This window comes from Rhinatrema bivittatum, chromosome 10 (assembly GCF_901001135.1).
Source record: "Rhinatrema bivittatum chromosome 10, aRhiBiv1.1, whole genome shotgun sequence".
Lineage (NCBI taxonomy): Eukaryota > Metazoa > Chordata > Amphibia > Gymnophiona > Rhinatrematidae > Rhinatrema > Rhinatrema bivittatum.
The window spans coordinates 128,234,962-128,262,657 of record NC_042624.1 but is presented as its reverse complement, the minus strand read 5'-3'; the positions used below and the strand labels follow the sequence as shown (position 1 = coordinate 128,262,657).

At 47.4% G+C, this 27,696-nt stretch overlaps 1 protein-coding gene across 1 annotated transcript in view; it reads left to right on the top strand.

Moving 5' to 3' along the window:
• Positions 1-27,696, top strand: part of LOC115100207 (protein MTO1 homolog, mitochondrial-like) — an 82,625-nt gene that overhangs the window by 5,381 nt on the left and 49,548 nt on the right. Inside the window, exons 2-6 of the mRNA XM_029618526.1 lie at positions 3,638-3,857; positions 8,200-8,399; positions 10,851-10,968; positions 11,265-11,554; positions 24,909-25,021. Of these exons, the coding sequence (XP_029474386.1) occupies positions 3,638-3,857; positions 8,200-8,399; positions 10,851-10,968; positions 11,265-11,554; positions 24,909-25,021 (941 nt within the window). The remainder of the gene's footprint in view (positions 1-3,637; positions 3,858-8,199; positions 8,400-10,850; positions 10,969-11,264; positions 11,555-24,908; positions 25,022-27,696) is intronic.

Here is a 27,696-nt window from a genome sequence, read left to right as displayed (position 1 = left end):
AAGGAGTTTTGCCTTGTTCTGGACTTAATAAAGCATGTCACCAGTTTGCTTAGGGTGTTAGATTTCCGCAAGAGATTGTTGTAGTCTGTCTTAATGGCAGTGCAACAGAGAGCGTATTTAACATCTTTAGACTTTATGGAGGTGTATCTCCACTTTTCTATTGGGATTTATTTGTATTCTGCTGTGTTGGAAGAGCATTTTCAGTTTCAGGCTCAGTACTTTTGGTTAGCCACTCTACCTCAGATCTTTTTAGTAGTGGTGATGGTGGCAGCCAAACTGTTTGAAAGAGGGTATCTTGGTACACCTGTGTTTGGTTTTCTGGCTGATTAGAGCAAATCGGTACTGGAGTGTTCAGTGGTCACCAAAAAGATGCAACAGCTATTATAAAGACTTCAATTAAATAATGTTTAAAAAAAAAAAGTTTGCTACTATCACAAACTTTACAATGCTTGAGATATCCGTTCGACATGAAGATGGATTGTATATGTTTGAATCAGATTTTAGACGCAGGCTCCGTGTGCTGGGGTTGTCGAGAGTGCCAACAGTGTGGGTTTATTTGCAGCTCTTAAATCCATGGCAACAGCGCTGGCTTTTTTTCCCCTAGGTGTAGGCTCATATGCATCCCCTTCAGAAAGCCTTGTTTTCCAGATGGGATCCTCAGCTGCAAAATTATTCTGCCCATTTTCCCAATGTTGGAGCAGGTCATAGAGAGTTTTGGTTTGGAGAACAGGTTCCAAGATTTTGCTCAAAGGGGTAGATTTAGTGGCTCCAACCTGAGTAGCGATGACCATGGCCACCAGTCTGTGTTTGGGGAGCACATTGTCTGGATCAGGTTGTTTGGGACTTGTTGTGGGCAAGGCAATCATCCATCCATCGGAAACATCCATTTTTTGCCTCCCTTCTGAAAGGTCGGGCAGGGGTAATATGTTGCTCACTGCCATGGTAGTAGCACATATGGATCGCCAGCAGCATACCAGGAGTCCATCTCAGAGGAGTTAGATTTGTTTTCTAAGCTGGGCAGACAAAGGATGATCCTGCTTTTACCATTGCAGGAGTGGAAAGCATTCTGGCAAATTTTCTCAGCAGAAAAGTGTTTGATCCCAGGAAATGGTCATAGTGGCAGGTAGAATTGGCCTTGATGGGAAGGCAGCTGAGAAACACCATAGATGTACCTGCTAGCGACTGGTGCAGTTGTAATAATATGCTTCTGCAGCAAAAAGAAGCACTTGGGGTCATCCAAGATGCTTTCGCCTTGGGAAGGCTGTGATATTTTATGCGTTCCCTCCAATTCATTCCTAGGGCTTTTGATTATTCAGGGTCTGATTATTCTTGTGGCTCCTAACTGACCAAGGCTTGTAATATTTGGAACTCGTCAGACTGTTGGATGAACTTTCATTACGTAGCCCCGAGGACAAAGACCTTCTCTTGCAGATACTGCTTCATCATGAGAACTCGGGGTGTCTTCTGTTTTGTGGTTTGTTCTTTGGAAGGGTTTGCTTAATAAGGACATTTATTCTCAAGCATTGGATGAACATGCTTTTGTATGCCAGGAAATCTCCTAGTCCTTTGGTTATGGGAGGACTGGAAGTTTTTTTGTTTTGTATAAGGGTGCTTGTAATGATAGTTGGAGCCCAGGGGAACCTTTGTGTTGTATGTTCTTGAATAGTGCAGAATGACCTTTCTAAGAGATTAGCTCTAAAAACCCTTTGCAGGTTCAGACTGTGGCTGTTGATGTTATAGGGGCCAAGTATTTGGTAGCTCTGTCCTCTCTTCTGGATGTCTCCAGTTCCTGAGAGGAGTTCAGCTCTTTAAGTCTCTGGTAAAGGACCCCATTCCATCTTGGGACTTGAGTTGCTGCGGGTTTTTTTTGGCAGCTTCGCAGTTTATTTGAGGCTTTTGACATTTGAAGGTGCTATATCTGGCAGTTGTTTAGCCAGGAGAATCTCGAAGTGGCAGTCTCTCTTGTAGAAAGCTCTTCATTTTTCAAGATGTGGAAGGATTCCGTATGGACCCTTCCTTCTCCTTATTAATCCAAATTAGATGGTCTGTTTGCGGACCTCCTATAAACGATTAAGTGATACTGTGTTAAGCTTCATTCCTTGGATGTGCGTAGAGATACTTATTATGGTATTGAAAGTCTCATTTGACCTTGGTAGTCTGATCTTTTTGTGGTGTTCAGAGGAGTGTGTTGGAGTGCAGTGGCATCCAAGGCTTCGTTTTGCAAATTTGGTCCTTGTGGTGGCTTAGAATAATGGGGCTAAGCTTTTGCTCAGGTCAGTTGGGAAGCATTCAGCTAGAACTCAAGCAGCTTCTTGGGTAAATCTACGTCTGGTCTCTCCACAGGAAATTTGTAAGGCAGCAACAAGGTCGTCTTTTACAGGCCTTTTCCAGATACTATCATCTGGGTGTAAAGTGAGGAAGGAGGTCTCTTTGGCTGAAGAGGTCTTGGGCTGCAGAAGTTTTACGAGCGGGTTTGGCAATTTCCCGCCCAGTGTAGGTGTAGATTGGTTACATTCCATTTGTCTGGACTGGTGGTCTTGGATGATGAGGAAGGAGAAATTTAATCTTACCTGACAATTTCCTTTCCATGAATCCAGTCAGACCAATTCCAAACCTTCCCTTGTTGTCAAACACAGTTCTTTTTTAGTGAATCAATACACTGGAAGATACATTGCTGTTCCCGTTGTGACAGTATATATGATTTGTTTTATTCCTTGATGTTTGTTATATACTGGATAGCCCTTTGGTTATAGGGGATGCTACAAATTAAGTTAAGAAATTATTACAAGTAACACCTGGCAAGTGGAGGTCAGCACAGATGCAAATAAGAGGTGACATCATAAATGCGTAAAAGGGTTGTAATATCTCCATCTGCTGGTCATTGGGCATCACACATTTGTCTGGACTGATCTGACTGAATTCAAGGAAAGGAAATTGTCAGGTAAGATTAAATTTCTCCTTGCTAGGAAATATAGAGTAGCGTGGCTTCCATAAGTGGATCATAAAAGGCAGTCATGTGATAGGGTGATCAGAAGTTGACAAACAGTATAATTTGATGGCAAATAATATGATAGGAAACCTCTAAAAAGAAAGAGCAATACCTGCATTTCCAGCAGAGAAGGATGCCTCCTCAGTAATAACACACAAGTTTTATACAAATTGTTTTTTTAATCTTAGCACAGGTGTCAAATCTTAGCACAGGTGTCAATTCTGTAAAAATAGGAACGAGCAAGCTGCAATTTCAGGGCACTCTACCTAAACTGAATTCAATCCAATTAAATATTAAAGCACAAAAATATCACATGTTCGCTCATAAAAATTCCTTCTATGTGTTTATTTACTATAAATGTACTAAATAAACATAAAGATATGAAAATACACACAATGTTGGGGTGTCAGTATGTGTCATGTTACAGTTTGGATCCTGACTTTCTCTATTTTAATGATTTATAAGAGAAATCCCATGGGTTATTCTATTAGCTTCTGATCAGCATAAGATATTTAATTGCTCAAATGAGGTGTTTTTTGTCTATGGAAGTTAATTGGCAGGAAACTGGACTTTAAATTTACCAAGTATTCTGCTCTGTGTTCAGAATGTCTAATGCAAAACAATTTTCTTGTTTTCTTTCCTTGTTAGATGTTTCTCTTCGGCTTCAGCTGTTGTCGATGGTTTGGTTCTGGTTTTGGGAAACCTTCTGTTTGCATACTGCGCTTCTGCAGCTCGAGGAGCGAAGGCAATCCACCACGCTATGATGTGATCGTTGTGGGAGGAGGACATGCTGGGACAGAGGCGGCAGCAGCTGCATCTCGGATTGGCGCACACACTCTGCTTATCACACACAAAATTGAAACAATAGGTATTGTATGTCTTGAAATTGAAATAAAGTCTAGGTTAAACCTGCCATGGTTTGCATTCAAAAACCAAAGAGGAGGAATGTTGGTTCTTTTGTAATTTGAAGGTGTCTGAGGCTTGGTCTTTTTTCCCAGCAGTGTTCTCTCCTCCCCAGAGAAGGGTGCCTTACTGACAAAACACTATCTCTCACCCACCCTAGCTCATCTTTTGATTTATAGCAGGTGACATTTTCACGCTAAAAAAAAAAAAAAGTTAGCCTTTTAACTTAAATTCAGATATTCCTCAGGCCTTATCAATAGTTTAATCATTCCTTTGTAGGCCACTACCAGAAAAATAGTGAATACACTAATACATCTAAAAGACCCTGATTGTGTGCATTCATACTCTGATAGTAATGCAAACTTAATTATGAACTGAACAAATTTAAGATGAAGGCAGTAGTCCAGCAACAAGAGGGGGGCCTCCCAGTCTTTTGCATCTAATGTCACGTATATGATTTTTTGCCTGCTGATGAGAAGTTGTATGTGTGCAACCAGTGCAAAGAGCTCAGAAAATGAGTCTGATCTCTGGAAGCTAGAGTGCCAGACTTGGAGGAGCTGAGGCAAACAGAGAGGTATATAAATGAGACTTTTAGGACCAAGTAGCCAGGTCCCAACTCCAGTCTGGCAGTCCTGGTGCTGCCTTGGAGGAGGAAGGTCTCCTGGTCTGAGAGCATCAACCTAGTGCAGCAGGAAATGATCCTGTAGCAAGGACCTGCTCTCCAGGTGGTGCATTATCCTCTTGCCCCAAGGATGCATCTCCCAGGGCCACTGCCTGGGAGGGAAGGTTAGGTCGGCCCTTCATAGTTGGTGATTCGATTATTAGAAATGTAGACAGCCGGGTGGCTGGTGGGCATGAGGATCGCCCTGGTAACATTCCTATCTGGTGTGAAAAGTGGTGGACCTCGCACGTCACGTTCTTCCCGTTTTCTTCGTCAGATCCCCCTTCACAGTCTGTGCCTCCTCGGTGTGGTAGGTTGTTCTTTTTGCCTTTTTTCCAATTTGCGGTCGATCCCTGACTTCTCACCTCATGGTGACCACCAGTCATCGACCGCATGCTGTGTGTTTTTTCATTAAAAATAAGACCCTGAACAATATAACATGTAACCAAATCTAAATAATCAAAGACCTGTTATATGGATGTCAATTCATGTGTGTTTTTTCATGGCATCTACGGTTTTCAACACTGCCCCCAGTGCCTGGAGACATTGTCTATCACAGATCCACATGAGGTTTGTATCCTCTGCCTGGGGCCTTGCACAATGTCCATGGGTGCCATCTGTGTGACCAGATGACCCCTAAAGGCCGTCTGGTGCGCCTTGATAAGATGGAAAAACATTTCAGGGCCCCAAAATCCGCACCATCTACTTTTGTGTCGGCTCCATTGACGCCGAGAGATCACGGTGATACTCTTAACTCTCTGCCCCTTGCTGTTCCTCTTGCCAGTACTTCCAAGGATTGCAGGAATGGTGATAGATCCTTGGTGATTTCACCGCTCTCCCGGACATCAGGATCTTCTGCTTCCTCGGTGCAGGGGAAAGACTGGGCCAAGCACAGAGGGAGATCCCACAAACATAGCCACTGGTCGCTGTCGACACACAGCTCCGGTTCTGGGGCAGCACTGGTGGCTGCCGGACCGCCACCAAAGTGACACCGGCCATCGGAGGCCCCATCCTCCGATGCCTCCAGTAGTCCTAGGCGTTCCCCACCGACACCGTTGCTGGGTACCATGCTGCCTCGGAGACTCGAGGAAGAGCTGGTGACACCTCATCCCCCTCCCCTCAGTCCTGACCACTCCAGACTTTCAGGAGGAGTTGGACCACAGGGTGCAGTCCATGGTGCTTAAAGCTCTCTAGAGCATTGAACTGCCGGTGCGAACGGCCCCCATACCGGTGCCCAAGCCCCCGCCATCAAAGCTAGCACTCCTGCTAGAGCGTCTGGACGTCCTTCTGGGTGCCCTTCTGATGCAGCCAGTGTCCGAGGGGCCCTCTGTTCCCCGACGGTGGAGAGCATCGGTGGCCGGAGCGATCCTAGTTCTCGGGTCCGAGGAGGAGGAAGATGCAGCTGGTATCGTGTTCCCTAGGCCACAGTTCTCAGAGCCCCTGCTGGGTCCTTCCGGCTTCCAGCCCCCTCAATGCCAGAGGAACCTTCGATTCCCACGGTGCCCTCAAGGCCTCCAAAACTATCAGAACCCAGGGATGATGACCCTCATGGGCCCATATACATTTTAAAACAGCTGACAAATAGAACATCCAATAATTAAACTCATATTACAATTTTTCAAATTTACAAGATACCAAAAATATATTTCAAAACAGCGGACACATCAAATAACACTCAATTGAAACTAATATGGATAAAAAAAAATCCCCTGCTCTCATACCTGGGAACCTTTGTTTTTCCAGTCACCCTGATATTGTTGTGGATTAGTAGTGGAGGAGGGACACACAACCTATTCTCTTTCATATACACCTACTTGTTATTTCTCTCTCTCACATATTCACTTTCATGTGCATTCTCTCTCACACACTCACTGGCTCTCTCTTGCACACTCACTCGCGCTCGCTCTCTCTTACATGCTCAGGGTTCAGGATCTATGTGTTCACGCACAGCTCAGAGAGAACAGCGATTAGTGTCTTTTTTTTTTTTTTTTTAATTTAACTTATTGAACTTTTCAAATACTTTACAGGGTAAGAGATACAGAAAACTTATAAGAATCAAAGATTCTAAGAATAATGAATTATAATGTGTTTCTTATTTATCTTCATTCATAATGCAAAGTAAATTAGAGACTTACAGTATAATTTACTGGAGCAGTTCATAAGGAAATAATAAAACCATTACACTTGGTTGTCTATACTTCATCTTATTCTAAATATATCCCAGTTACCATAAGGAGTTTTAGGAGTGGGAATCCAGGTAACCTCTTAACTGTTCCGGATGATTAAAAATATATCTAGAATTTTGGTAAATAATTAAACAACGACAGGGGTATCTGAGTATAAACCTTGCCCCTTTTTCCAGGACTTCTGATCTCATAGAAATAAATTTTTTCTGACGTAATTGTGTAGAGCGGGCAATATCTGGAAAGATTTTAATACTTTGACCATAAAACATTTGCTTTTTGATTTCTAAAAAATAACCTCAATACTGAGTCTCTTTCCATTAGAAAAGCAAAATGGACAATCAAGGTGGCCCTGGATGTAATATCCACTTCAAAAGATTTCTCCAGTATGTCAGTTAAGTTTAGATTTGGTTCTAGTTCTTCCTCCCAAACCTCGTGTTATTTCTTCTGTTTGTTTTTGGGGAAGGTAAATCCTTGATATAGCTGGTATGGCAGAGTCGGAATATTTCAAAATATTCATTAAATAACTTTGAAATAAGTCGTTCGGAGAGATTAGATTTATCTTTGGAAAATTTAGTATCCTAAGATTCTGATTTTCAAGATATTCAAGTCTATCTGCACACAGCTTTTCTGGAGGGGGCAAGCCTCCAGCCCTCTCCTCCCCAGCATCCACCTCTCCCCTCAACCCCTGTCTCTCTCCACCCTTGCTCCCTTCTGCCTACCCCATTGCCCCTCCTTTCCCCACTTCTCCAAGCCTTCCTCCCTTCCTGCTCCTTTCCCCTGCTCCTACCCTCATCTCTTGCTCTTTCTTCTCCTGCTGCCACCACCTCTACCCCTTAGGGAACAGCCACTGCTATTAATTGCATCAGTAGCACGGGATCTTCTTAGTGTTTGGGTACTTGCCAGGTTCTTGTGGCCTGGATTGGCCTCTGTTGGAAACAGGATGCTGGGCTTGATGGACCCTTGCTCTGACCCAGCATGGCAATTTCTTATGTTCTTATGATCTGATCAGATTAGATTGAACCTTCTCATTTTGCTCTAACTTCTCTTCTACTGTTTTAACAGTTATTTCCAATTTCTCCACCTTTTGCCCCACTACTAAATTTTGTTGTAAAGCATCCTGTATTTTATTAGATAAAATATTAATTGACATTTACATCTGAATAATCATATTACTGCTATACAAGAACACAAAGGCTTTTCAGGGTTACAGCTCATTAATGTTTTGTGTTTTTTTTAATTTTATTTTTATTGAATTTTAATCAAATATACAGAACATTTCTGGAACAAATGTTCTGTACATTTGATTACAATTCAATAAAAATAAAATTAAAAAAAACAAAAACATTAATGAGCTGTAACCCTGAAAAACCTTTGTGTTCTTGTATAGCAGGGTCCTGGTAGATTGTATCCATCAATATGATCCCTTAGAGATGGAAATGAGATCCTTGTCTTCTCTTCAGGCCAGATGTCATGTAATCCATCATTTGGAGGCATTGGGAAAGGACATTTGATGAGAGAAGTGGATGCCCTGGATGGACTCTGTGCTCGGATCTGCGATAAGTCTGGGATCCATTACAAGGTACTGAATCGGTGTAAAGGGCCAGCGGTCTGGGGACTCAGAGCACAGATTGACCGCAAACTCTACAAAGAGAACATGCAGGTGAGGATTCATGAGGACAATGTCAGAAACGCCAACAGAATCTTTATTCCCATTGAGAAATAGAAAAGGAAGAGAGCCCTTCCCACCCCCAGTTTCATGCATTGCCCCTGCAGCCCTATACATTGCTCACTCTGCAGAGCAGCTCATAGTAATCTGTAACATATAATGAATCTTCCACCGTAGCTGAAGACTGCAGTTTCATATTTGACTTCTTTCAGAATTCTGGGTGAATACCATCAGGTTTTGGTAATTTGTTGTTATTAAGCCTGTTCCACTACAACCTCCAGTTTAATAGAGATTTGCTTCAGTTCTTCTGGCTCATCACCTTGAAAGAGTAGAGGAGTAGCCTAGTGATTAGAGCAGTGGGAAGCCAGGGTTCAAATCCCACTGCTGCTCTTTGTGACCTTGGGCAAATCACTTTACCTTCCATTGCCTCAGATACAGACTTAGAAGATAACTTTAAAAGATGCGCGGGGTGTGTGCAAATCTACTCCACTGTTTTATAATCTGTGCGTATACAATGTACGCAGCCTATCAAATGCACACAAATATCCTCTGAAACAAGCGCTCGCATGTAAAAAAAAATACAAAACAGAAAAAACTGTGACTATATTATTGCACTTATCCGGATAAGTTCTGTTCCCTGTACATACCCGGATCAATCCAGACAGTGGGTTGAGCCTCCTGTCCAGCAGATGGAGACAGAGAAAAGCTGAAAGGGTCTCCTACATCAGGACAGTGCTCACCCTGCAGCCCTTCAGTATTTCTCTGTTTCCAGCAGATGCAGATGGAACCTGTGGTTCCCCTCTAGTCAGCTATATTGTCTGGGAAAGGCTATTTCCTCCCTCTTTCTGTCTTATTTCGGATCAAGCAAGTACTTATTATACTTAATTTTCTTATTTAAGTTTGAAAAAAAAAACGCTTGAAGTTTTAATTACGCTTAGGGAGCAACAGTGTTTGCCCCTTGCTCTTACTGGGTGGCTAAGGAGGCTTTACCCCTTGAGATCTTCAGCCTAGGACCCTCCCCGGTGACCTGCCTGGCTAGGGGTGACACTGCTGGTCCAGTCCCTCCCCTGCGCAGACTCAGAGAAGTAGCATGCCTCGGGTCTGCTGACAGAGAGATTTCATTCCTCTGCTGCTTAATTTTTTTTTTTTTTTTTTGAGTTTTAACAGAGTTCTCAATCGGGGGGCGGAGCAGGTAGCTGATTTTTTTTTTCTTCCCTGCTCTCAGCCGGGCACCGGCGATTCCTGCCGTTTTGTATGCGGCGGTTCTGCCCCCCCCCCCCTTCATACAGGCCTCGAATCGGCCTTCTGCATCGCGTGTGGGAAGCCTACCTTGAGGTGCTCACGTTGCTTGATCGGCGGGGAAGGCTCCTCTGCGCCGGAGAAATCAGCTGTTCCCTGTACGTACCCGGATCAGTCCAGGACAGCTGGGTTTTGCAAGTCAGAAACTCTGGCTACATTCTATGCAAGCTCTCACATACCTGTAAGGAGGCCCAGGAAATCTTCGCTTTGTTTGGCCCTACCTATGTGTGTGAACAAACATTGTCATTTATGAAATGCAACAAATCTCGCTACAGACCCGTATCTCAGCTCAGTATTGCGTATTTCAACAACAAACCTGATGCCAGAGTGAAGAGGGGCGACCGACTTCATTGTTCACACTCGGCAAAGAAGTAAAGATGACATCCTTCACTACTGTAATAGCTACGCTTTAGCTTAGTTTATATTTCTTGCATTTTTCACATTTCTTTATGGATTCCCCACCTTGAGAGAATTATTGTAGCTGTATATCTTTCAACAGTTAATAAAGAATAATGGCATTAAAAATAAAAAAGAGTGAAATGACCTGTGTTTATTCCTAGTTGTGAGTCTCAAGGTCAAGGACCTCTAAGGGTTCTTTCCTGGTTCTTTCTCTTGCATCATAATTTTTCAATGTCTTGTAACTCGCATGTCATATCTCTGCCAGCAGATTCTCATGCCTCTTGGTTCTGTAAGCATGGTGATGGTGAATATTGAACTTTTCTCAGATCTTTCGACAGCTCTGTACAGGGAAAGACACGCATCCTAGCCGCCCCTTTATAGTAGGAGAGCACACTGCCTTCATCCAGTTTCTGCAATCCCTATCCCCAATAAGGTTTTTAGGGGTGCTCCTCTTTACATACATAATTGAATAAATAGCTCAACAAAGCATTTACAAACATTAAGTATGAGATATTCATTTAGAGCAGATTTGAAGTTGCTATGATTAGAAAATGTCTTCAGATTGAGGGAAAGGTCATTACAAAAGACCTTTTATGAAAGTATGGGTTTCTTTTAAGACCACTAAGTTCCTCTCAATCAGCTGATGGCGATTGGGTGAAAATTGGATAAGTGGTTTCTTATCGTGATTGTATTTCCTGTTGGGAGGCTGCCTACACAGGACACATCATGCTGTTTATTTCTTAACAGAGAGAAATCCTGAGCACACCCCATCTTACAATCCAAGAGGGATCTGTGGAAGATCTTCTCATAACAGAGCCAGAACAGCAGCATCCTGGAAAATACAGAGTGAATGGAGTCATTCTTGGTATGCGTTCTTGATTAAAACCTGTAGTCCACTTGGTTTAGTGCTTGATGAATGTTACTTAAAATAAGGCATTAATCACCTCTTTTGCCCTCTAATTCTCTTTATCTTATCAGTCCCTTTATTCTCTGTATAAAATATCACTCTGTCAGCCTCTGTGTACTAGTACAATGCCATGTCCTCTCACTCCATCTCTGCATATTAATATAATCCTGTGATCTCTAACCTCAGCATTGTATTGGCAAACTATTGCTCCCTTACATTCTCAGCCTCTTCATATTAGTATCTGTTTTACGTAGGGGATGGAAGCAAAGTGCATGCTGGGAGTGTTGTCCTGACCAATGGCACATTTCTTCGTGGGATGATTGGAATCGGACTGGAGTTGCTTCCAGCTGGACGCTTGGGAGATCAACCCTCTGTTGGCCTTGCTCAGACCCTAGAAAACCTGGGGTTTGCTGTAGGCAGACTGAAAACTGGAACTCCCCCCCGAATTGCAAAAGGTTCTGTGGATTTTCCTGTTCTGGAGAAGCACACCGCTGACAATTCACCCATGCCATTCAGCTTTCTCAGTGATTCTGTCTGGATCCAGGTATAAAAGTCTTAACACAAGATACTGTTGTAAATCATCAATCTGGGAGAGGTGGAAGCTCATATGGGTATAGATAGGAGGAAAGAGTAGAAGAGGATTCTTAACTTCTGAGGATTTCAGGGGGCTCCCAAATTTAAGATGTTAATACAGTGCGAAGGATCTGTCTGATATGCTAGAACCTGTATATATAATGGCACCATTCAACATTTGGAAAACTCAGGGCCATGTTTAGGTCAGTGGAGAAAAAATGCGCGTGTGGATTATTTTATCAAATCTATGCTTGTACTTTTTTTTTTTTTGAATTTGACAATTTTTATTCATATCCTTAGTATAACAAATAACCATAACAGCAGCTGAGAAAGCAGACAGTAAACATTCCTCTGCTTGTACTTTTAAAGCAAAATTCTACTAGCACTAGAAGAAGCAGGTAGACGGATGGGCCGACTAGATGGGCCATACAGTGTTTTTCTGCCGTCATATTTCTATGTTTCACATGCTTTATACCTCCAGCAGTTTACAAAGTGAAAGTCCTTGTAAACGTTCTCTCTGAAAAGCACAGGTAGAAATGCATCCAGTCTTTCCACTAAGTACATCTTCAATATTTTTGGAGGTTAGGACTGAGACCAATCCATATTTTATCATTTTCAAACACTAGGACTCCATGAAATTAGAAATCAGCAAATTTAAAATACTTCATAGGAAGTTTTTTTTCCACTCTATACATAATCAAGCTATGGAATCTTTTGCCAGAGGATGTAGTCAACACAACTGATATACAGGTCTATCCAGTACCGAGCGGTAGGAAGAGCTGCGTTAGTGCCCGGCGCACCCGCGGTTGCCGCACGCACAGTGCAGCTCACCTACCGCTCGATCCTGAACTATAATTTCATGTAAATGTAAACCGCGTCTAAGAAGGGTCCGTGAAGCGTTAGGCCCGCGCAACCCATTTTACTGTATAGAGCGCCTATACATTATCCTGGGTGCGCGGGCCTAACGCTTCACGCCACGCTGGTATCTGTCATTTGAAATGACAGATACCAGGAAGTCGGGACTGCCAGTCCCCCCTCCCCTCCTCCCGAAGCAGGGCGCGAAAAGCAGCCTTGCTCCGGGAGGAGGGAAGAAGGGGCTGGCAGTACGAAGCGGCGAAGCGACTTACTTTTTGCACCCCCCTCCGGACATCGGACGACCTCTCCTGCCTCCAGCTGCTCGCGAAGATGGACGCCTGCACGGGGGAAAGCGGCCCCTGTGCGTGCAATTGGCCGCTCAAGATGTGACGTCACGACGTTTGGCGTCACGGCATATGACGTCACGTCTTGAGCGGCCAATTGCATGCACAGGGGCCGCTTTCCCCCGTGCAGGCGTCCATCTTCGCTGGGAGGCAGGGGAGCCACGATCCGTTCCTGCTGATGGCCGGACGGCTGCAAAAAAAAAGTAAGTCGCGCAGCGGGAGGCAGGAGAGGTCGGATGTCCGGAGGGAGCTGCAAAAAGTAAGTTGCTTCGCCGCTTCACACTGTCAGTGTCTCTTCTCCCCTCCTCCCGGAGCAGGGCGCGAAAAGCAGCCTTGCTCCGGGAGGAGGGAAGAAGAGACACTGACAGTGTGAAGCGGCGAAGCAACTTACTTTTTGCTTTTACGTTTTTTTCTTTTTTTTTTTGCTTCGGGAGGAGGGGAGAGGACTGGGGCTGCCCCGGGGACCGGCACCCATGGACGCGGCCAGGGCAGGAGAGCGGGGGCTGGGGGAAAACTTGCCGCCTACCCTTACCCCTGCCTCTACCGCAGGGGTCAGGGTAGGCGGTAAGTTAGCAGGTTAAACGCGCGACAAAACGGCAGGGAAAGATAGCGATAGTCGGGGCGCGGGTTACGGGATGCTAGGGAATAGCTAATTCGCTCGTTTGCATGCAATATACATGCCGCGTGCGGAAGGGGTTGCCCGGGGATTTTAGGACGCGGTAGGAGTAGGTTAAAGGGGATTCGGGATCGCAGGAAGGGCTAACGCGGGTTAGGAGTGGGTAAACGCGGCCGCACTTTACTGGATAGACCCGATAATGGGGCTCAAAAGACAGTGTTATGAGTTCCTGAAGAAAAGTCCATAAACAATTATCAGCCAAGTAGACTTGAGAAAACCAGCGCTTATCCCTGAGAATGAGATACAAGTAATAGATCTACTTCCGAGGATCTGATGGGCTCAATGGACCTTGGTCTGACCCAGTATGGTGATACTTATGTTACCTGTGCTGGCTCAAAGCATGAACATCTTCCTCTCTGTCTTGTGCTGGACTCTGAAGAGTTGCGATGCAGTTTTTCTCTCCGATGTTAATGACTATTATGTCGCTCATTTTCCTTATCTCAAGTTATGGTAGTAGACTGTTTCTATCTTATACCAATCAGTTTAAAAAAATTATAAATATATATATGAAAGAAGTTGCCTTACTGGGTCAGACCTAGGGTCCATCAAGCCCAGCATCCTGTTTCCAACAGTAGCCAATTCAGGTTATAAGCACCTGGCAAATACCCAAATAAATAAATTCCATGCTTCTAATGTCTGTATTAAGCAGTGGCTATTCCCTAAGTCAACTTGATTAATAGCAGTTTATGGACTTTGCCTCCAGGAACTTGTTCAAACCTTATTTTAAACCCAGCTACACTAACTGCCTTTTCCACATCCTCTGGCAATAAATTCCTGAGCTTAATTTTCATTGTGAAAAAGAATTTTCTCTGATTATAAATGTGCTATTTGCTAACTTATGGAGTGGCTCCTAGTCCTGAAAGACTAAATAACAGATTCACATTTACTCGTTCTAGGCCTCTCATTATTTTATAGACCTTTATTACATCTCCCCTCAGCTATCTATTCTCCAAGCTTAACAGTCCTAACCTCTTTAGTCTTTCCTCACAGGGAGACCATTCCATCCACTTTATCATTTTGGTTGCCCTTCTCTGTACCTTTTCTAGTGCAACTGTATCTTTTTTGAGATGCGGGGACCAGCATATTATACACTGAACTCAATGTGTGGTCTCACCATGGAGCAATACAGAGGCATTATGACATTTTTAATTACCATTCCCTTTATCATAATTCCTAACATTGTTTGCTCTTTTAACCGCTGAAGCACACTGGCATGGAGGGGTAACCTAGTGGTTAGAGCAGAGGCTACAAAACCAGGAGAGCAGGGTTCAAGTCCTGCTGTCGCTCCTTGTGACCTTGGGCAAGTCACTTTACCCTCCATTGCCTCAGGTACAAACTTAGATTTAAAGCCCTCTGGCGATAGGGAAATACCTTCAGTACCTGAATGTAATCCACTTTGAAGCACTGAAAAAAACCAAACCAGTCTATCTTCATGTTCTGTGATTTTGTTCTTTAGAATAGTTTCCATGGATTCAGGTTTAACAGCCTTTCCCTGTATGTACCCTGATCAGTCCAGACTCCTGGGTTTTGCCCCCCCCAGCAGATGGAGACAGAAGTTTACCAATAAAACTCCGCCTTATCTAGGCTGGTGCCACCTACAGTCTGGCAGTCTTCTTCTGCCTCCAGCAGATGGAAGGGGTGCAAAACCTACAGTCTGTGTTAGGGCCTAAGGTAGCTTTTGTCTTTAGTGACTGTGTTAGTTGATTAGGTATTTAAAAAAAAAAAAAAAAAAGAATAAATAGCAGTGACTCCTGGAGAAGGACCGCAGTGACTGCCTGCAGGTCGGAGTCTCCCGCCTCCCAGGGGGTTGTGAGGTCTTGAGGGGACCATCCTCCCTGGTTGTAAGAGGCAGCTGAGGTACTGGGTGAAAGGTCCCTTTTTCCAGCTCATCTACTACTGGAGGTGATACCGGGGAGCCCAGCTCACTCCTCCCAGTAGGGCCAGGATCCGGAGGCTAGCAGCAAGTATTTGTTTAAAAAAAAAAACGGATTGTCATTTTTTCGTTGCAGCCTCGCTCTCCCTTCCCTTCCGTTCGCAGGGTGTGTGTGTGTGTGTGTTAGCGCCGTTTCGCTGCGTTTCGGGGGGGGTGAATTTAGATTTTTACTTTTAATTTTCTTCTCAGCATGCCGCCTCGGGCTGCACATCAGGCTTGTGGCACTGCGCAAGCACTCTTGTCGTGTGATGGGCTGTGTACAAATTGCCTTTCAGGATGAGAGGGAGCTTCCACGACCCCACGGAAGGTCATTGTGAGGGTGCAATCCGTGACAGGGGCATTCGGGGAGCTGCCCCCATCGATTTCGGGCCCATTCCCGCAAAACGTGGGAATGGCCGCCATCTTGGATCCTCTCGGGTCCATGGCCTCCGGAGCGGATGCCATTTTGGGCCCGCTGCTGTCAGCGGCAGCGTGTCCAGCGCAGGAAGGGGAGAATCTTCCACCGAGTCTCTCGCCACAGCGGAGGGTCCCTGAGGGGGACCGGCCCGCAGGTCCCAACAGCTATGGCGCTGGGGACGTCCCTACAGGGGATGAGGATGATGTGTCTTCGGATTCATCATTTTCTCTGAATTTGTCCTTCTAATGCATAAGGCCTTTAAGGCCCGGAAGGCGGACAAAAAAAGACCCCTTAGACTGGAGTCCCAGCCCGGGGCTCCGAAACGGACCAAGACCGTACAGGACCCAGGTCCCCCATCAGGCCAGAAGCCCCTCAACTTGCGAACCCTGCTGACGATACCTCTACGGATTCGGAGGACCAGGATGATCAGGAGTTGCCTTCCCAGCCCCCAAGGGGGGTGGAGGGGGAGGCGGAGCAATTTCAGAGTGGTATCCGGGGGTCTCATGGGGCAGATGGAGATGACCCGAAAGTGGTCCGTCGTATTTAGGAAAGATGAACTGTGTCCGCTCATTCCAGCTATTTTAGGGGAGTTGGGTATCCCAATTCCCCAGGAAGAGTCTCGTTTGGGGGCTACAGATCCTGTGGTATTGGGCCTACAGGGTCCTCCGTCGTCCTTCCCGTTTCATTTCTCTGCTACGAATTTTCTCTTCAAGGAATGGGACATCCCGGACTTGGGCCTTAAGGTGGCTAAGGCTATGGATAAACTCTATCCACTTCCTGAGGAGGCTTTTGAAACCTTTATGAGTTCCTAAGGTGGATGCCGCAGTAGCGGCAGTCACGAAGAAGACCTCCATTCTGGTCACTGGGGGGGGACGGGGGGACAGCCACGGCCCTTAAGGATTTGCAGGATCGAAACTAGAGGTTCAACTTAAGAAGGTTTTTGAGGTTTCCGCGCTGGGAATCCGGGTGGCGATGTGTAGCAGTTTTTCGTTGAGGGCAAGCCTGCGTTGGGTGCAGCAGCTCCTGGCTAACGAATTGTTCTCTCAAGAGGAATCTCTCTAAGCGGGGCTTTTAGAGGCGGTGATAGCCTATAGTGTGGATGCCTTCAATGATTTGCTTCACACGTCTGACAGAGCCATGGTGTCGGCCGTGTCCGCTAGGCGTCTGCTGTGGTTACGCAAGTGGGCGGCGGACGTATCTTCAAAATCTCAGCTGGGCTCGTTGCCTTTTAAGGGAAAGCTGCTCTTTGGGAAAGAGCTGGAAGACCTGATTCAGTCCTTGGGCGAGAATAAGGTGCATCGCTTACCGGAGGATAGACTGAAGTTGAGGGGTTGCTTTGCTTCCAGGTCTCGATATCGAGGAAGCCGGAGGCCTAGGACTTCTCGGGGGTCGGTTTCTTCTTTTCGGCACAATGCCACCAGACATAAGACGTATTCTCTCAGTCCTTTCGGGGGCGGCGTTTCAGTAGACCTAGTTCCGGCCAGAGCGCTTCGGGGGAAAGCCTTCACAATGATGTGCAGCCGGCCAATTCCTTGGTTCTCGTGGTAGGGGCAGATTGTCTCTGTTTCACGAGGAGTGGGTCAAAATCACGTCGGATCAGTGGGTGCTATCAGTGATAAAACATGGTTATGCGTTAGATTTTGCACGCCGGCCCCGTCAGAATTTTCTTGCCTCTCCATGCGGTCATGCAGCAAAACGCCGGGCGGTAAAGGAAACCCTACAGCGCTCGACCTCGGCGCTGTTGTTCCGGTCCCTTCGGCGGAGCATCGAAGGGGTCGTTATTCCATTTACTTCGTGGTGCCCAAAATAGAAGGGACCTTTCGACCCATCCTTGACCTCAAGCTGGTCAACAGATGTCTTCGAATCCCTCGCTTCCGAATGGAAATGTTAAGGTCCGTCATTGTGTCAGTTCGGCAAGGGGAATTTCTTGCATCTCTGGATCTAACAGAGGCATATTTACACACAGGGATTCGGGCAGATCATCAGAGGTTTCTGAGGTTCTCAATTTTGGGTCAGCACTACCAATTTCAAGCCCTGCCATTCGGTCTGGCCACAGCACCTCAGACTTTCACCAAGGTTATGGTGGTGGTGGTAGTGGCAGCGCAGCTCCGGAAGGAGGGGTTTTTAGTACACCCATACCTGGACGATCGGCTAATTCGGGCACAGTCGGAGGTGCTTTGCCAGGAGGCGATACACAGAGTACTTTAATTTTTGAGAGCTCTCGGCTGGATAGTCAACATGTCCAAGAGTCGTCTAGTACCGTCTCAGTCGTTGGAGTTTTTGGGAGCTCTGTTCGGCACTCGTCAGGGAAGGGTGTCCCTCATGGAGGAATGGATGGTCAAGCTTCAAGGACAGGTGCGAGCCTTGTTGTCCAAATCAATTCTGAAGGTATGGGATTACTTGCAAGTCCTAGGTTCCATGACTTCGACACTGGAATTAGTCCCATGGGCATTTGCGCATATGCGGCCTTTACAATCAGCTTTGCTTTCCTGATGGAACCCGGTCTCGGAACAATTTTGTCTCCCTTTACCACTGACGTGGAGTTCCTTTAGTAGTTCCCGACTGGACTGTGGTCACTACGGATGCCAGCCTTTACGGTTGGGGAGCGGTATGCCTGCGGAAATCGGTGCAGGGGCAGTAGTCCCAGGAGGAAGCGCAATGGTCTATCAATCGCCTGGAGACCAAAGCGGTGAGATTGGCACTACGGGCGTTCCTTTCGATTCTCTGCGGTAAGTCGATCAGAGTTCTCTCCAACAATGCAATTACAGTGGCTTACATCAATCGACAGGGTGGAACCCGGAGTCAGTCGGTGGCGTTGGAAGCTCGTCTGTTGATCTCGTGGGTGGAGCAGAACTTGGTCAGCATAGCAGCATCTCACATAGCCGGGATGGAAAACATCTTCGTGGACTTTCTCAGTCGACATTCTGTAGATCCCGGAGAGTGGGAGCTCTCTGAGGAAACCTTTCAGATTCTCTGTGCTCGGTGGGGCACGCCCAGCATGGATCTGATGGCAACGTTCCAGAATTCCAAGGCTCCGCGCTTCGCTCGTCGGCAGGACACAGGCGTGGACGGCGTGGACGCTCTGGTTCTTCCCTGGCCAACAGATGTTCTGCTGTATGTGTTTCCACCTTGGTCCCTCATAGGTTGGACTCTTCGCCAAATAGAATTACATCCGTCGGAGGTAATTCTGATAGCGCCAGAGTGGCCGAGACGCCCTTGGTTTGCGGATCTGATCAAGCTGATCATAGAAGGCCCCTTATGGTTCCAGGACCTGCTGAACCTGCTTCATCAGGGTCCCGTTTGTTCCGACCAGGTCAAATACTTTTGTCTAGTGGCATGGCTTTTGAGAGGAAGCAGCTGAAGTCCAGAGAGTACTCGGATGCTGTTGTGACTATGTTGTTGAGGTCACATAAGACTTCTACTTCTTTATCTTATGTACGAGTGTGGAAGATCTTTGAGGCGAGGTGTCTCGACAGGGGTATCCTACCTACTCATGCAGAGGTACCAGACATTTTGAGTTTCCTTCAGGCTGGTTTGGCAAAGGGCTTGTCATGTAGTTCTTTGCGAGTGCAGGTGGCCGACCTTGGTTCTTTAGGAGATAATATTCAAGGAGCGTTTTTGGTGGCACATCCCGATGTCGCTCGTTATCTGCGAGGGGCAAAACCTTTGCGCCCTCCGGCAGCCGTGCCTTTCTTGGAATGTAAATTTAGTTCTTAAAGCCTTGTGTGTGGCTCCTTTTGAACCTTTGCGTAGAGCGACCTTGAAGGACCTCACTTTGAAAGTGGTATTTCTGGTAGTGATTGCGTCTGCACGCCGGCTGTCGGAGCTTCAGACCTTGTCATATAGAGAGCCCTTTTTGAGAATTTCGAACTCTGGTGTGTCTCTGCGTACAGTGCCTTCCTTTCTTATTTATTTATTTATTTATTTATTTTATTTAAGCATATTTATATACCGAGTTACGTTGGGAACATCATTCTCTGTTTACAGGGAACTTAATGCAGCAAGAAGCTTTACAATGAACAAGTGACAAAATGAGGCAACAGGAAAATCAAGGCAAAATGAGGCAAACAGGAAAATCAAAATGAGGCAACAGGAAAATCAAGTAAAAAAGATTTTTCTTCCCAAGGTGGTGTCTTCCTTTCATTTAAATCAGTTGGTGGAGCTCCCATCCTTTTCGGATTTGGATAGGGCGGATCCCTTGTCTAAGGACCTACTGAAACTGGATGTTCATAGGGTCTTGATACGCTACCTGGAGATTACCAATGGTTTTCGGGTTTCAGATCACCTCTTTGTGCTCAGGAGTGGACCAAGGAGGGGCAACAAGGCTTCTAATGTTACAATAGCTCAGTGGCTGAAGGAGGCCATAAATTTGGCGTACTTATTGAGCGGATCGGTCCTTGCCAGAGGGTCTTCGGGCTCATTCGACTCGTGCCCAATCCGTCTTCCAGGGCGGAATGTCAGCAGATTTAACCTGAGCTCACAGCTGGGGCGCTCAGGCACAGGCCCGTAACAGACACCCGGAGCCATGGATGTCCAGGAAAGAAGCAGGAACCTCCGTGCTCGGGGGCCCTGCTACCTTTCCTAGCGCTCACAGCTGGGGCGCTCGGGCACAGGCCCGAAACGGACACCCGGAGCCATGGATGTCCAGGAAAGAAGCGGGAACCTCCGTGCTCGGGGGCCCTGCTACCTTTCCTAGCGCTCACAGCTGGGGCGCTCAGGCACAGGCCCGAAACGGACACCCGGAGCCATGGATGTCCAGGAAAGAAGCAGGAACCTCCGTGCTCGGGGGCCCTGCTACCTTTCCTAGCGCTCACAGCTGGGGCGCTCTGGCACACGCCCGTAACAGACACCCGGAGCCATGGATGTCCAGGAAAGAAGCGGGAACCTCCGTGCTCGGGGGCCCTGCTACCTTTCCTAGCGCTCACAGCTGGGGCGCTCAGGCACAGGCCCGAAACGGACACCCGGAGCCATGGATGTCCAGGAAAGAAGCGGGAACCTCCGTGCTCGGGGGCCCTGCTACCTTTCCTAGCGCTCACAGCTGGGGCGCTCAGGCACAGGCCCGTAACAGACACCCGGAGCCATGGATGTCCAGGAAAGAAGCAGGAACCTCCGTGCTCGGTGGCCCTGCTACCTTTCCTAGCGCTCACAGCTGGGGCGCTCTGGCACAGGCCCGAAACGGACACCCGAAGCCATGGATGTCCAGGAAAGAAGCGGGAACCTCCGTGCTCGGGGGCCCTGCTACCTTTCCTAGCGCTCACAGCTGGGGCGCTCAGGCACAGGCCCGAAACGGACACCCGAAGCCATGGATGTCCAGGAAAGAAGCGGGAACCTCCGTGCTCGGGGGCCCTGCTACCTTTCCTAGCGCTCACAGCTGGGGTGCTCTGGCACAGGCCCGTAACAGACACCCGGAGCCATGGATGTCCAGGAAAGAAGCAGGAACCTCCGTGCTCGGGGGCCCTGCTACCTTTCCTAGCGCTTACAGCTGGGGCGCTCGGGCACAGGCCCGTAACAGACACCCGGAGCCATGGATGTCCAGGAAAGAAGCGGGAACCTCCGTGCTCGGGGGCCCTGCTACCTTTCCTAGCGCTTACAGCTGGGGCACTCGGGCACAGGCCCGTAACAGACACCCGGAGCCATGGATGTCCAGGAAAGAAGCGGGAACCTCCGTGCTCGGGGGCCCTGCTACCTTTCCTAGCGCTCACAGCTGGGGCGCTCTGGCACAGGCCCGTAACGGACACCCGGAGCCAGGATTTAAGCGGGAACCTCCGTGCTCGGTGGCCCTGCTACCTTTCCTAGCGCTCACAGCTGGGGCGCTCTGGCACAGGCCCGTAACAGACACCCGGAGCCATGGATGTCCAGGAAAGAAGCGGGAACCTCCGTGCTCGGGGGCCCTGCTACCTTTCCTAGCGCTCACAGCTGGGGCACTCGGGCACAGGCCCGTAACAGACACCCGGAGCCATGGATGTCCAGGAAAGAAGCGGGAACCTCCGTGCTCGGGGGGCCCTGCTACCTTTCCTAGCGCTCACAGCTGGGGCGCTCGGGCACAGGCCCGTAACAGACACCCGGAGCCATGGATGTCCAGGAAAGAAGCAGGAACCTCCGTGCTCGGGGGCCCTGCTACCTTTCCTAGCGCTCACAGCTGGGGCGCTCTGGCACAGGCCCGTAACAGACACCCGGAGCCATGGATGTCCAGGAAAGAAGCGGGAACCTCCGTGCTCGGGGGCCCTGCTACCTTTCCTAGCGCTCACAGCTGGGGCGCTCGGGCACAGGCCCGTAACAGACACCCGGAGCCATGGATGTCCAGGAAAGAAGCGGGAACCTCCGTGCTCGGGGGCCCTGCTACCTTTCCTAGCGCTCACAGCTGGGGCGCTCTGGCACAGGCCCGTAACAGACACCCGGAGCCATGGATGTCCAGGAAAGAAGCAGGAACCTCCGTGCTCGGGGGCCCTGCTACCTTTCCTAGCGCTCACAGCTGGGGCGCTCTGGCACAGGCCCGTAACAGACACCCGGAGCCATGGATGTCCAGGAAAGAAGCGGGAACCTCCGTGCTCGGGGGCCCTGCTACCTTTCCTAGCGCTCACAGCTGGGGCGCTCGGGCACAGACCCGTAACAGACACCCGGAGCCATGGATGTCCAGGAAAGAAGCGGGAACCTCCGTGCTCGGGGGCCCTGCTACCTTTCCTAGCGCTCACAGCTGGGGCGCTCGGGCACAGGCCCGTAACAGACACCGGAGCCATGGATGTCCAGGAAAGAAGCAGGAACCTCCGTGCTCGGGGGCCCTGCTACCTTTCCTAGTGCTTACAGCTGGGGCGCTCGGGCACAGGCCCGTAACAGACACCCGGAGCCATGGATGTCCAGGAAAGAAGCAGGAACCTCCGTGCTCGGGGGCCCTGCTACCTTTCCTAGCGCTCACAGCTGGGGCGCTCGGGCACAGGCCCGTAACAGACACCCGGAGCCATGGATGTCCAGGAAAGAAGCGGGAACCTCCGTGCTCGGTGGCCCTGCTACCTTTCCTAGCGCTCACAGCTGGGACACTCCGGCACAGGCCCGTAACGGACACCCGGAGCCAGGAAAGAAGCGGGAACCTCCGTGCTCGGGGGCCCTGCTACCTTTCCTAGCGCTCACAGCTGGGGCGCTCGGGCACAGGCCCGTAACGGACACCCGGAGCCATGGATGTCCAGGAAAGAAGCGGGAACCACCCTGCTCGGGGGCCCTGCTACCTTTCCTAGCGCTCACAGCTGGGGCGCTCGGGCACAGGCCCGTAACAGACACCCGGAGCCATGGATGTCCAGGAAAGAAGCGGGAACCTCCGTGCTCGGGGGCCCTGCTACCTTTCCTAGCGCTCACAGCTGGGGCGCTCGGGCACAGGCCCGTAACGGACACCCGGAGCCATGGATGTCCAGGAAAGAAGCGGGAACCTCCGTGCTCGGGGGCCCTGCTACCTTTCCTAGCGCTCACAGCTGGGGCGCTCGGGCACAGGCCCGTAACAGACACCCGGAGCCATGGATGTCCAGGAAAGAAGCAGGAACCTCCGTGCTCGGGGGCCCTGCTACCTTTCCTAGCGCTCACAGCTGGGGCACTCGGGCACAGGCCCGTAACAGACACCCGGAGCCATGGATGTCCAGGAAAGAAGCGGGAACCTCCGTGCTCGGGGGCCCTGCTACCTTTCCTAGCGCTCACAGCTGGGGCGCTCGGGCACAGGCCCGTAACGGACACCCGGAGCCATGGATGTCCAGGAAAGAAGCGGGAACCTCCGTGCTCGGGGGCCCTGCTACCTTTCCTAGCGCTCACAGCTGGGGCGCTCGGGCACAGGCCCGTAACAGACACCCGGAGCCATGGATGTCCAGGAAAGAAGCAGGAACCTCCGTGCTCGGGGGCCCTGCTACCTTTCCTAGCGCTCACAGCTGGGGCGCTCTGGCACAGGCCCGTAACAGACACCCGGAGCCATGGATGTCCAGGAAAGAAGCGGGAACCTCCGTGCTCGGGGGCCCTGCTACCTTTCCTAGCGCTCACAGCTGGGGCGCTCGGGCACAGGCCCGTAACAGACACCCGGAGCCATGGATGTCCAGGAAAGAAGCGGGAACCTCCATGCTCGGGGGCCCTGCTACCTTTCCTAGCGCTCACAGCTGGGGCACTCGGGCACAGGCCCGTAACGGACACCCGGAGTCATGGATGTCCAGGAAAGAAGCGGGAACCTCCATGCTCTGTGGCCCTGCTGTCCATGTGCCTTTCTTCTTTGTTGTAACCATTAACTGCATGTCCCAGTGTCTGTCTGTCAGTACTAGCCATGTGGCCAGTATTGTTCTCCATTAATTCCATTTTTTCTCATTTCTTGATGCTGTCTATGTGAGACAGGGCAGTCAAATACTTCTGGCAACCTATTTAAGAATTTTCTAGTTCTAACTGCATTAGAGCTTGCGTGCATATTGATAAGTATATATTTTTGTTGAATGACTTTAGTTTTTGTGTTAGCTTTTTCACATTCATGTTTTGACTCTTTGGGAGGTAATTTTACAAAACAGCATTTTACCCACGGAAAGGACTTTCATTATTGCTCTGTTATTATTTAAACATCTATTACCCAGAAACTCCCATTATCTGGAAAAGTTATGGTTCCTGTTCCCTGATCTATTCTCTGGAAAATGTCCATTATGCAGAATAGAGGACGCCCTGTAGCCTGATTCATCAGTAGACTCAATCCTTTACTAACTCACTAGTCAGATCATCAGTTTGAACCATGCTGTGCTCTGTAGATTATGGGGGGAGGAACTCCCAGTCTCTTAAAAATCATTATCTACAATGGTCTCCAGCCTGATTAGTTGTGATGAAAGGTGCTCCACTGTTTTTATCTTATCATATTTAAAGATCTCCTTGCAGTAAAGAAACTGATAAGATGGGTTTGACAGGATCCATTGCTCTTTTAATCCACCTTGATTGTTACAAATTCTAATTTCACCTTCAGAATGTTTAACTATATATTTTTTTTTTAGTAATTGTTTTCTAGTGACTCCATTTTATCTCACTCTGAACCAAACTTTATCCTGGAATAAGAATCTGTGCCAGTAATATATATTTTATCCTGAGATGAGAATCTATGCTAGTGACTCTGTGTTTTCTCAGCCAGAACAACAGTTGCCATGTCATCTGACCTACACAACGCCAAAGGTTGAGCAGATAATCCGAAAGAACCTTCATCTCAACAGACATGTAAGAGAGACAACCCAGGGGCCCCGGTGAGCATCCTGTGGGGAAATGTATGAATGCCTCTTGGCGGGTGGGAGCACTTTGTTTTTTATTTTTGTTGCTCCACTGATCTCTATACCCATGGTCCAAGGTTATCTCAGATAAGAACTTTTTTTTTTTTGTGGTGGGAGTTTGTTTTTTGTATTCTCAAACTGTCTAGATCTTGTGGAAACCCAGATAGAATGTATTCTATATGTTAAATAAGGTTCAAGGAAGACCAAACGACTGCCAGCACAATTTAATGATGAGGTGAAAGAAGTATTTATTTATTTATTTAAAATTTTTATATACCGGCATTCATGTTACAAACATGAATGCCGGCATCTTTCAAAAAATAGAAAGCAGATCCAAAAGAAGAAAATAGGCAAGCATAAGTATTGACAAGTTAGATGTAAAACAATGAAACAGACTAAGAGATTGTGAGAGGAAACTCGGCCATGGAAGCAAAAGCTAATAAATATATTCAAAGCAATAGGCCTGTGAGGGAGTCACCTGGGTCACTAGATCACAGAGGGGTAAAAGGATTGCTCAGGTAGGACAAGGAAATAGCAGAAAAACTGAGTGAATTATTTGCCTCAGTGTTTACCGAAGAGGAGGGTGTTGGGAACATACCAACCCCAAATACATTCAGCTAAGGAAATCTCTGTGATACTAGAAGATCTATTAGATCAAATTGACAAACTAAAGAGTAACAAATGACTAGGACGGGATGGTATTCACCCCAAAATTCTGAAAGAACTAAAACATAAAATTGCACTCCTGTTATTAGTAATCTGTGACCTATCGTTTAAAACAGTGGTCCCCAACCCTGTCCTGGGGGCCCACCAGCATCAGGTTTTCAGGATATCCACAATGAATATGCATGAGAGAAAATTTGCATGCACTGCCTCCATAACATGAAAATTTTCTCTCATGCATATTCATTGTGGATATTCTGAAAACCCGACTGGCTGGTGGGGCCCCCAGGACAGGGTTGGGGACCACTGATTTAAAACAGCCATAGTTCCTATAGACTTGAAGGTGGCCAATGTAACACCGGTTTCTAAAAAAGGTGATCCAAGAAACTATAGACCAGTGAGCCTGATATTTTTGCTATTTAGCTCAGCAACTATTCTTAAAAACAAAATTTCTGGCCATATTTATTTATTTATTTGTTTGTTTGTTTGTTTGTTTATCGAGTTTTATATACCGTCATTCGGATTCGTCATCATAAAGCCATCATAACAGTTTACAAAATACGAGGTTACAAGGTTAAAGAGGGGATAAACAGGGTTTCAAAAAAGGTACAAACTGTTGTTAAACATAGGGGTATCATATGCTAATTAGTTACTGTTCTGTTTTACCATTCACTTCTTAGTTATAATCTATAGTTGTGATAAGTTAATGTATTCATTTATTCTTCAGGTTGGAGAGGAGGGTGATGTTGTTGTGTTGTTCATTGGGTGAGTTGGTAGGCTTTGAACAACCATGTTTTAACCAAAGAGTTAAACATGGCGTAATTGAGAAGAGTTAATGGTTTTAGCAAAAGAAAGTTTTGCATTACAAATCTTTTAGATGTTTTTGAAGGTGTAAATAAACATGTAAACATCCCTACCTGAGCTTGTGGCCAGGTAAGTTTAAATTTTAGTTTATTAGCCATAATGTAGATTGATTTCTTGCTGAAGATTTTCCTTCTGCATTTTCTGCGTTTTTGCATGGTTTGAAATTTCTATACATTTTTTCGTAGCCATATAGTGGGGCAGATTTTCAAAGATCTACGCTTACCGGGCCTATTTTCAAAAGGCACGGCAGCGCGCATAAAGCCCCGGGACACGTGTAAGTCCCAGCTCCAAACCCTTGTAAACAAGGGATTTGAGGCAGGCAAACATGAGATTCGAACATCTGGAACAGCTGGAAACAATGGAACAGCTCCCCTATCAGGAAAGACTAAAGAGGTTAGGACTTTTCAGCTTGGAGAAGAGAAGGCTGAGGGGGGATATGATAGAAGTGTTTAAAATCATGAGAGGTCTAGATCGGGTAAACATGAATCGGTTATTTACTCTTTGAGATAATAGAAGGACCAGGGGGTGCTCCATGAAGTTAGCATGTAGCACATTTAAAACTAATCAGACAAAGTTCTTTTTCACTCAACGTACAATTAAGCTCTGGAATTTGTTGCCAGGGGATGTGGTTAGTGCAGTTAGTGTAACTGGGTTTAAAAAAGGTTTGGATAAGTACTTGGACAGAAGTCCATTACCTGCTATTAATCAAGTTGTCTTAGAAAATAGCCACTGCTATTACTAGCATCAGTAGCATTGGATATACTTAGTTTTTGGGTACTTGCAGGTACTTGTAGCCTGGATTGGCCACTGTTGGAAACAGGATGCTGGACTTGATGGACCCTTGTTCTGACCAAGTATGGCAGGTTCTTATTTAGGACATGTTATTTGCTGGTTTACTATGAATTTTATGTGACGTGCTTTGGTTATTTGTAAAGTCATTTCATTTATTATTGTCTTTCTTTTGTTATGTACTTTCTTTTGTTATGTACTTTTTCCTCCCTGACCCTGTTCATTTCCTCCCTGACCCTGTTCATTCCTCCCCTATTTAATTTATCCCCCTCCTCCATTCCTACAGTTTTGCCTTGATACTATAATAAGTTGTACTATCACAGCTAATCCATATT